The sequence below is a fragment of the Nanorana parkeri genome, unplaced genomic scaffold, assembly GCF_000935625.1.
Source record: "Nanorana parkeri isolate BGI_ZX_2015 unplaced genomic scaffold, ASM93562v1 scaffold292, whole genome shotgun sequence".
Lineage (NCBI taxonomy): Eukaryota > Metazoa > Chordata > Amphibia > Anura > Dicroglossidae > Nanorana > Nanorana parkeri.
In genome coordinates this window covers 625,927-637,359 of record NW_017306560.1, presented here as the reverse complement: position 1 = coordinate 637,359, position 11,433 = coordinate 625,927, and the positions used below count along the sequence as shown (strand labels likewise).

At 42.2% G+C, this 11,433-nt stretch overlaps 1 protein-coding gene across 3 annotated transcripts in view; it reads left to right on the top strand.

Annotated features, from left to right (window-relative positions):
* Window positions 1-2,134, top strand: part of CHFR (checkpoint with forkhead and ring finger domains) — a 43,552-nt gene extending 41,418 nt beyond the window's left edge. For all 3 annotated transcript variants that reach the window (XM_018557623.1, XM_018557622.1, XM_018557624.1), the window contains exon 18: window positions 1,704-2,134. In XM_018557623.1, the coding sequence (XP_018413125.1) occupies window positions 1,704-1,746 (43 nt within the window). In that variant the 3' untranslated portion in view covers window positions 1,747-2,134. The remainder of the gene's footprint in view (window positions 1-1,703) is intronic.
* Window positions 2,135-11,433: the final 9,299 nt, after the last annotated feature.

The following is an 11,433-nucleotide window of genomic DNA, read 5'->3' as shown; positions in this document are numbered from 1 at the left end:
TGGTATTCGTTAGGAATGCACCGATACCAAGTACAGTACTCGGTACAAGTACAGATACTTTTCCAGCTCGAAGACTACACTAGAGAAAAATACAAAATTTAGGAGGCAGCTGTCATTTGTAAGGAGCACACGGAGTTCCTGGGACTAGTACATTTTTGTTTTTATAAATAAAGGGATGCACCGATACCAGTTTTGCAAGCACAAGTACTGATTCATTTTTGTTTATTGCCATGTGACAGTTTTTCTAAAACAATACAGACTAATGATTTCAGGACAATGGTGGAGCGCCAGAGCCAGGCCCCAGCTGTAACTGCTGCAACTCTGGTAGTTCTCATGAACATGCCAAGTATTGGCACTGGTATCTGAAAAGTATAAGTGCATCCCTAGTATTCGTTATAGCTTGGCTTTGAATTAGGGATACACAGATACCGGTATTTTGGTACTGAGTACCGATATATTTTTTCGGTGCTCACCGATACCAAATACCGAGTACCGGAAGTCCCATTCAGGAAGCCAGGCGGCATGTAATGACTCGCCGCCTGGCTTCCTGATTAGCCGGGCAGCGTGTAAAGACTCGCCACCCGGCTTCCAGGTTAACAAGGAAGCTGTCCCATGCTTCTCGTCACTATGTGACGAGAAAGCATGGAGCCGGCTTGCTGGCCAATCATGGAAGCCGGGCGCCGTGTAATGACGCGGCGCCCTGCTTCCTGAGATGAGAGCCTCATGAGATGACGAGGGAGCATGAAGCCGACTTCCTGGCCAATCGGAAAGCCGGGCGCTGCGTCATTACACAGTGCCCAGCTTCCTGATTGGCCAGCTTCCCGACCAATCAGGAAGCCGGGCAGCGTGTCAATACACGCTGCCCGGCATCCTGATTGGCCAGGAAGTCGGCTCCATGCTCTCGTCACAAGTGACGAGGGAGCATGGATGCGGTTTCCCAGCCAATCAGGAATCCGGGTAGCGTGTAATGATGTGCTGCCCGGCTTCCTGATACAGGAAGTAAGTATCAGGCTAGGCATCGGAGCATTTGGGCAAGTACGAGTACTCGCCCAAATACTCGGTATCGGCACCGATATCGATACTAGTATCGGTATCCGTACATCCCTAGTTTGAATGTATTATTTTTCAAAGTTTTACTTTTTTAAGTTGTGCTATGTCAATTTAAACATTTAACAAATATACATTTGCTCTTATCTCAATTTGGCTACAGTACCCGCAGATGCTGCAGTGCCGTCCGTCCGTTTTTTTACTACGGGCGGACGGCAAGAGGTTAAAGGAGAACTATGGGGTTAGGGGTTTTCCCCATAGTTCTCCTAAGGGTAACGGGAGGACACAAACTAGCGTCCTCCTGTCACCCTAAGCTCAGTATACCGCGAGCTACAGCTTGCGGTATACTGAGGCGCCGCAGCTGAAGCGGATCCCGACAATTATGTCTGGATCTGCCCAGCTGCGTGAGTGACAGCTGGCTCTGACAGCTGACTCTGGCTCTGCCTATCTAGACAGCTGGCTCTGCCTATCTAGACAGTCTCATTGTCACAGGTCGGCTAGAACTAATGAGGATGAGTGAAAAGCACTCACCTCATAATTCTCCTTTTAAGGCTAAGAAGTTTTAAAAAATGATATCCTTTTTCCGATCTTTATATTTATCAAATATAAAATTCAAATTATGCAGTCTGATACTGTGTTGTTTTTTGTTTTTACAGGAAATTCAATCACATTTGTGAACAAACTAGATTCAAGAACTGACTTGGCGATGAATTTGATACTGGGACGGCTAAAGCTACCTTGACTTCATGCTGTGTGCCCCTCCAAAGCAATGAGAACCTCACCTGTCCAGCAGTTTGTGACCTGACGGTGTAATTTGCAGCTCTCTGTTCTTGGTGTTACATGGCTGGGCTGCTTACACTTTTTATCGTTTTTTTGTTTTTTTTTGATAAATGCTTGTAGCACAAGAGTGGAGTCACCTTAATAGATGCTGAGTTATGATGGTTTGGAGGCAGTGAAACTGCTATCTTTATGCAATGCAAGATGCCTTTCTTCCAGTTAAATGCATATACATAATGGTTTAACAGCTTTTTGTTGTGCATTGCTATTTGTTGAACAATATACTGTTGTACATGCTTTGGCTGTTTGTTTACTTATTTATAATACTTTTTCACAACATTACTCAACGTTTCAATCCTGCCTGCTTTTGTGGTCTTTTCAAAAAATAGACAACTATTTGTTACATAATAATGATTAAATCAGTCCACTTCTCTTTTTTAGTAGAAGTGCTAGATGGAGAAGACAAATCCTGGCCTGTACTGAGGTTCCTGTGTATGTGACCTGCATAGCTGAATATTGTTGTTGCTTGTGGAATGTGCCTGCAAGACTCTGAACGTCAACTTCAGGGACAGCTGTGTGTGTGTGTGTGTGTGGTGTGACTTGCTTCGAGATATTTTCTCTGATACTTTTCTTTACAATTCACTTTTCAAATTCCTATTTAGGAAATGTTTAGAATGCATAGTTCTATTCCCATTACAACTGTAAATAACCTTGATTAAGTGTAAGGCTAGGGTTAAACGGATGAATTTAATCGCCTTGCTCGAGAGATTTAACCACTTGTTGGCAGTCCTCATTTGCAGCTCACTGAATTCCATGTGTTGCTAATAAGATGACTTTCAATAAGTGGTGATTAAATCTCGTAGTAGCAAGAGATTAAAATCGGCCATGTTGCTCTAGACTACAATCGGCAATGAAAATGGATCACCACACTCCTTTTTTGTTTATTTAAATGGCAGCAGGGGTCATTCCTGATATGTTTATCCCTGAAGAGCCCCATTGAAAAATATTTTTTTTTTTTTTTTATAAACTTTTTTATTTTCATACTGACAATGTGAGATTTACAAAGTATTGTATCATAAACCAAATGGACAATAAAAGTAAAATATACAGAGAAGGAATCGGCATAATAATCGAGACATTTTCACATGTTAGCATTCATTGTTTATAGGGCAAAGTACCGTGACCTCGGAATATCAAGATACATGTAAAGTAAGAGCATTCGCAATCTATCTAGGATTCCATTTTCCTACTGATAAACTCCTCCAAGGTGAGTGGTACACAATCCTTCAATAAGAGAAAATTGCCTGTCCAGCTCATTTTCCACCCAATATTTAGCACATATTAGTGACTAAACTGTATGTATCGATAGAAGGTGCATATGAATTTAAGTCATGAACATATTTATCATTAGGATGGAACATATCTATACGCACGTCTAAACCTAAGTACCTCACTCCACTTCCGAGATGTATAACATTCTAAAGTGACTTTGTGCCTTCTTGATCATGTCCTACTCTTCCTCGGGTCTGCCACCTAGGTCTCATTCCAGTCCCTGTTGATCTTGGTTCTGCCTTGCTAATGGCTAGCCTCTACGTCTGAGACATAGTAGCTCATCGTGATACTAGCAATTGGTCCTCCATAGAAGTCCAGGCTGACCATACTTTCTTATAGTTATGCAGAGTGTTATTCAACCTTTCCGTCAGGTGTTCCAACACCTGCACCTCCTTAACATGTTGATATAGTTCCACCTCAGTTGGCGGAGTCTGGCGCTTCCACTGGAGGGCTATGAGGCATCTTGCCGCTGTCATAAAATGGGAGGCCAGTTTACGATCATGCTTACGGAGGTGGGGGAACGGAAGGCCCAGTAGGTAATGAATAGGCTGCAAAGGGAGCTTTGACTGTAGCAACCATTCCAGTGTGGTTTGAACCATCTTCCAGAAGGCTTGCAACCTCGGACAAGACCAGTATATGTGGAACAGGGATCCCACTTGTCCATTTCCTCGCCAGCATTCTGGCGAAACTGTCGGGAATACAGTGAAGAATCTCTTTAAGAAACTACTCCAACACATAACATGTCAGGGGTGACTCCTACCATTTAAATAAACAAGAAAAGAATGCTGTAGCCTAAAGTGTGGTGATTTAATTTACTTTCCAATTGATTTTGCCAGCGTGCACGGAGCCTGACCAGCACCAAGGGACTGTGCAATGGAGCCTGTGGTGAGCCACTCACCTTGAATGGTATACACATCTCCTAGCCCCAGCCTACTGTTGGTCATTCAGGGGGTGGGGGGAAAAAAATTCCCACACACAGAATTTAGGTATGAAGTAATTAAAACACAATTCCAAGCACAGCTACAAAGTAAATGTATTTTAGAGTGAACTAGCAGTATGTGTGATCTATAAAAGGAATGTGTCCGATAGTACTTTATTGCATTGCCTATTCTCATTTTAGGGCTCCAAAGACGCCCAATACTCTGTGCATGAACTGCAAGTGTATATTGGTAAATACATTTAAAATTATTTGACATATCTAGGGGAACAGTCTTTAATAATACCAGCATAAACAAACTGGTTTTCTAAAGAGGTATATTGGTTGCAAGTGTAAGTTCAACAGGAATAAATGGAGTTAGGATAATTCTTAAATGTGACTAAAGCACATGTTCCAAAAATGACTAAAGAATTTGATTAGTGTGATGAGCAGTTACCATATCTGCATAGGTTTGCGTTTGGTGAGAGTCAAAGTATGCCTTCAATCTCTATCTGATGCCAACTGTTTGACATACTGCGGATCCATAATGGTATATACAACCATCTCCATGAGTGATTAAGTCTGATCTTTGCTCTGTATGGTTGTATAGTAGCCAAGGTATCTGAGAATACTAAAGGAACAGATGAACCTAACAGTACAAACACTGCTTCCTCCTGACTTTCCATATTCAAGGATAATAATATCCATATATACACAACTAAACACATTTTAGTGCTTTTATGAACACATGGGCAAAGTCAAACTTCTTCCATGACATCCCCAATCAGCAGAAGTAAACACAATTTAACCTTTACTTGAGGTTCTGGAATGCAGAGTGCAAATCAGATTTTCTTTTATCCCTCTACGGTACTGGACTTGTATGACAGCAGTCCAAGAAAGACTGACGATTTCCTGAAGGCAAAGGGGGCTTTTCACAAAGGAGCAGAAGGATCCAGCCATAGTTTCGGCTGATCCTTCGGCCACTGGAGCCCTTCGGGTTCAGTTGAACCGAAGGGCTGCTGTACATTCACAATAGCCTGTACAGCAGCCGAAGGGCTCAGCCGAGCCGAAGGTATTTGCTTCGGCTTGACTGAGCCGAAGTGTCAGCCCTGCCTACCTTTTAAGAGGGCAGTCCTGTTCCAAAGATCGCTTGTCTTATTCCTTGGTAAAGGTCTTTGTGTCACTTGTATAGTCCCACTTGTACAACCTCCAGTGATGCCAAGAGATCCCAGGCTGGTTCTGTTGGCTCAAACCCAGCAAACACTGAGGCAACAACTTGTTCACCAAAAAGACTCAAATGCCAAAACACAAGATGAGCAACATTGTGCATGCAGTGCAGTGAGGAATGCTCAGAATTGTATGTTGGTGACCCAAAACAGCAGCTGCACCAGCATATGGCACAGCATAGAAGAGCCAAACCCTCTGTTCAGGATTCAGCAGTATACCTACATCTAAAGGAAAAAGGTCAGTAACACCTCTTAGCTCCAATTATCCAAATGCAATCAACACCTGGTTGTGACTAACAGATTATGTGGATTGAAGCAACATTCACCATATTGATTCCCAGATAATTTGTACAAGTCATTCTGAATTGAGAAAGCTGATTGGCTGACTAGTGAAATGTCTTCAGGAAAAATACAGCAAGTCCAGTTGCCTTGACTTTTTTTTTTTTACAGATATACCATGACCTGGATAAATGAGAACCTTCACAGACATAGTGAGAGAAGTTTTAGATTTATCTTGCAGCTACATCTTCCTTGGGCAGGACTGACTCTCTTTTTGTCATTCCTGTGGGACCCCAAAGGGACAACCTGCTTCTCCTTCCACTATTTTCTCTGTGACTCTGAAGGATCATCTACAAGCCTATAGGCCAGGGCTAGGCAAACTCCACACCTCCAGGTGCGGTGAAACTAACTATAAACCCCCTTATTAATCTGCCTATGCAAGTCATGCCTTTTAGAGCCTTGTAATACCTAATGGGATTTGTGGTTATACCACAGCTGGAAGACCAGAGGTTCCCTACTCCTCTTATAGGCTTAAGGCTAAGGTTTCACCCTTTTCTGTCAAAGCACATTCTAGATCAGTAAGTGCTTCTTTGGCATTGGGCATCTGTTTCTCAGATTTGCAAAGCCATCATCTGGTCCTTATATGTTCTCTGTATGAGCAGGTGGATGTGTGAGTCTCAGCTGTGTCAAGCTTTGGACATAAGGTCTTACAGGCATTTCTCTGAACTGCAGACTGCCCCCTGTTTTTGCACTGTTCTGTAGGCTTGCTATACCTGTTTTCCTTGCTGTATTGCCCACCCCTCAATGAATGATAAAGAAAACAAGATTTTTACACCTAACCGTAAAATCAATTTCTTGGAGTTAAGGGACACATGTGCCACACCCTGTGTTTGTGATGTACTCCTAATACTACTTTTCTTCACAAATGTCGCCTGTAGGCCTCGGCCCCTTGAAGACTATACAGATTAAACACATCATCATGCACAAGGGTTCTGCAGTCAAGTAATTCAACTCAAGTGCTCTACATATGTGTACTGATATAAGACCCAACCAAAATATGAGATGGGAAGCTTCCATGAGACCTCTACTAGAATAGTAGAGTGTTCTATGCAAATTAGGTCGTTCCTACTGCTCAGCTGAACCAGCCTACACCCAGTGTGAACCCAGCTGTGATGTAAAGAAGCGTTTTGATTAAAGTTTTAAAAAATTGAAGAAAAGTGCTAGCAATTACTGGTTAATGTTTAAGTGTTTGTTTCCACCAGCCCGGGCCTGGAACGCAAGGGATCGCATACATAAAGTCTCCTCGTGTTCTGGGGTGGGAGGGGGCGTGGCAGTGCCATTCAAGTCAATTGCACTGCAGACACGCCCACAGTACGAACGGCCGCACAGGAAAGCGTGGTAATGCAATGCCCCGCATTCCAGCGTAATGCGATTGCAAAAAAAAAAGTGCATGCTCAATGCATTTCCAGGCACAGGACTTGCAGTAGATGCACAGGCTGGTGGAAACAAGCCCTAATACAGGAGAGCTAAAGAAAAGATGTCCTACCTCCTAAAACACCAACAAAAAAACTGCTGGTAGTAGGAGGTGTTATCCAGGGCAGAACTACATTTTATTTTTTTGCCAGTGTTCAATCATCCTGCTGGTGGCAAAATAACCCAAAGTCTTCCTGTGTCCCTGTCCTTCAACGGAAGAAGAAAAAATGTTTTTCTTTTAACCTCTCTCATAATGGAACAGTTGATGTTTATGTATTAGGAGTTCCAACTTTACTCTGAATTGAAACCAGGGACAGCCAGCTAACATTAGAAATTTCACACAGTACACATTTCCTGTAACAAAACAAATGTACCAGGTTTTTCCTTCGACATTATTGGGTCGGTCAATCTCATTGCTCAACCCCTTTATTTGTCTATTATTTTGCTTCAATGTTAAGCTACTAACACTTTCTGCCCCCCTCCCCCAAACTGAAATCCATTAAAAAAGATGGATATTTTTACAATGATTGTTTTCCCTGTTCTTGAATGGTGACAACTATCCTTTTCTTTCCCTCATTATTACAGGTTTACCTTTCTGACCATATTTCATATTACACCCATATTTCCAGACCCCCTCACCCTGAATCGTAGGGTTCTTCTCCCTGCAGGCTTCTTTACATTTTGTAATTCAGCACGGCTGTGTGTGGTTTTGCCCACATCGCCACGCCATCCATTCACAGATCCTTGGACAGGATATGTGAATGGAGAAACTACTAGTCCTATCAGACACAACAGCAGAATGACTTGTAGGTCTCCGTAGCATGGAAGTGCAGTGACATCACTGCACTTGTACATTCCATCTTCCTCCCTGTTACTGTCCTTACCTCAGCATGGACAGGAGAAGGAGCATTGCCCCTGCAATCAAATGATGACAGGTGCAATGCTTTACTGGCTCCAATACCCCAAAAAATAATGCTATTTCTTTTATGAAGAAGTGTGATTATTGAAAAATAGGATTTCTTACCATGACATTCTTTTCTCAGTCTATTGAGGGTCAACGCTCTGAAAAAATTCTGAGATGTAGGGTTATGCTAATGGCTCCAGGTGAAATGGACACTAGGCAAATAAATTAAAAACTTTACACTTTAGGGACAAAACACCTCACACCTGCCAGGTGTAGCAAGCAGTACAAAAGGAATTGAGGGGACTGTGAGTAAAGGATTTTACAGCAAGAACAAAATCCTATTTTCTTGTTTGTCCTTTGAGGGAGACCGCGCTAAAGAATTGTGACACGTAGGGACGTTCAAAAAGCAGTCCAAACAGAGAAGCAGGCACCACAACAACGAAACGAACGAGTTCAACAACAAAAAAGGAACTGTCAAAATTAATTTCAACAGCTGCTTGAAGAACTTTTCTGCCAAAACTAGAATCAGAGGAGGCATTAACTTTATAAAACTTTGCAAAGGTGTCAGCAGAAGACCAAGCTTTGCAAATTTGAGTTATTTTTAAAGGCCCAAGAAATACTAATTGCCCTAGAAGAATGAGCGGAAACAGGAAAAGGAGGTGCCTTATGCCGCAACTCTGAAGATTGAATGACAACCTGATAAATCAATTTTGAAATTGTGGATCTAGAAGCTGAACAACCTTTACTAGAACCTTCTGTTAGTACAAATAAAGAATTTGAACATCTAAAAAGGAAGCAGTGACGGACAAACTAATAGCACACAACATCCAAGAAATAAAAGAGAAATTGCCCGAGGATGAACAGGAGCTGGAAAAAGTGACGGTAAAAACAATATCCTAAATTGAGTTGAGGGGCTGAAACCACCTTGAGTAAAAACAGAAACCTGTGGTCTCAAATAGCATTGTCCTTATGAAGAACCAAAAGGGGCTCTCCACAGGACAAAGCAGGCAACTTTGAAACCCCTCTAGCCAAGGTAAATGGCCGCAAGAAAAACAACCTTTTTGGACAATAACAATAAAGAAATATCTATAGTTTCCAAAGGAGGTTTTTGTAAAACAGATAAAACCAAGTTTAAATCCCACATTGGAAGAAGGTTTTGTAAAACAGATAAAACCAAGTTTAAATCCCAAGTTTAAATCCCACATTGGAAGTTGAGACCTAACAGGACGATCAACACATGTAACTCCCTGAATATAGTATGAATCATGGGTTTAGAAGCCAGAGGATGTTGAAAAAGGACTGATAAGGCAGATCTGACCCTTAAGGGTACTGAGAGCTAAATGTTGACCTGTCCCGGATTGAAGGAAAGACAAAATTTGCAAAATAGCAAAAGGCCTGTGGGGAAAACCCCAAACATTCACACCAATTAAATTAAACCTTCCACATACGGTGAAAAATTTTACAAGTAGAAGATCTACGAGGCTGAAGTACAATCTGAGTAACAGAATCAGAAATTCCTGTCTTTTAACACTTGGAATTTAACAGCCAGACCATAAAAGCCAGCAACTGAGAAGCAGGGTGGAAGATTGGCCCTTGAGACGAGATCTGGCAGAGACCACAGATCATCTGCCAACAGACGAACCAGGTCAGCATACCACACCCTGCGAGGCCAATCTGGAGCGATGAGAAGGGCAGGAACTCCTATGCGTTCTATCCTGCGAAGCAGAGAATGTAATAAAGTCAGGAGGAGCAAAGAGATACATCCGGATGCACCAATCCCACGAAGCTACCACTGCATGCACCGTTGGATCCCTTGCTCTGGCTATAAATCTGGCTAGAAGATGCGCATACAGCTTTCCCCAGTGGTGACAAAGTTGCTGAAAAACCTCTTGATGGAGAGACCACTCTACCGGATCTACCTGAGAGTCCACCTGCTCGACTGCGCATCGCTGAGACTGCTGGAACATGAAGCTCCACCCAGTCCAAAATTAAATGTACTTCTGTCAACGGTGACACATTCCTTGTGCCTCCCTGGTGATTGATGTAGACCATCGCCATGGCATTCTCTGACTAAATCTGAACCTGGACAGAAGACGTGTCCAGTAAAACAGTGCCAGACAAATTGCTCTCAACTCCAGGACATTGACCGGAAACTTGGATTCCCCCAGATGCCAGCAACCCTGCACCGACAGATGATCTGATCATCTTGTCCAGTGATAATGGAGACTTGTCTCACGCTGTAAGATTATTCCTGTGTAAAGGCCTGGAATAGAACTAAGCAAATGGAATTGCTTTGAAGGTGGATACCATCAGACCCAAAAATCTCATGCAGTTCTCAGAGAGCATCAACGACAGGACCGAAGTGACCAAACTTGATCCTTCAACTTCAATATTTTGTTCTGAGGAAGGAACACCTTTGCTGGAAAGGTATCCAACAGAAGACCTAAGTACTTTAAGTAATTTGATGGAACCAGGAATTACTTTGGGTGGATTCTGAATATCAAAGTCCTCTAATGTCCACAGCACCGTCGAGACATTACGTTCCAAAATCAGAAGAGACTCTTCTTGAAGCAAAAGGTCATCTTAAGTATCCGATAAATTGGAACGCCCTTGCGACATAAAAGTCCCAGAATTGGAGCAAGAACTTTTGTAAAAACACTTGGAATCGAAGGCAACCCAAAAGGGAAGAGCCACAAATTGATAATGAGGGTTGTCTACAGCAAGGTGAAGAAAATGCTGATGAGCTTGAAAAATAGGAACTTGTAGATATGCATCTTTTATGTCTATGGAAACAAAACAAAACAAAAATCTTCTTGTCAAAGAGGCGACAACCGACCAAATGGATTCCATCTGGGATTTGTGAATACATACAAGTGCTTTCAAATCCAGAATCTGAGAAATGGCTCCAAATTGGTTTGGGAATCGTAAACAGGTTTGATTAATAACCTTGAAACTGTTCTGCCAAAAGGAGCATGAATAATAACGCCCTGATCCAACAGACCTTGAACTGCACAAAAGTAAATTTCCCACACAGGGCAAACCACAAGTCCCTTCTTACAATGAGGCTCTGCCGAACAGTACTTAAAACCAGATAGATCTCTGAATGGAGGAAACAGATACAAGAGACAACGGACAACAAGCATCAAGAACCACCTCGCACATGAAATGACAAGTGACTGTCATCTGATCAATCATAAATCAATAAAATGGAGGGTCAACTCCAGCAATTGCCTGATCAGCAGCATTTTTTTTTTAAATAAGAAAATAAAGAGTGTTTTGGTTTATTTCATTTGTTAAATTTACAACAGATTTTTTTTTTCTTAACATTAATCATAGCGGAAATACACCCTCCTATCCTTTACAGAAGGTGCCAGCTTATTCTTTATTTGGATTGCAGTTGCAATGTTGTTGCACATATGATCAGTTATGACACCGGCCATTTTAGAGCTTGAAGGTTGGGTTGAGAGCTGACATAAGTT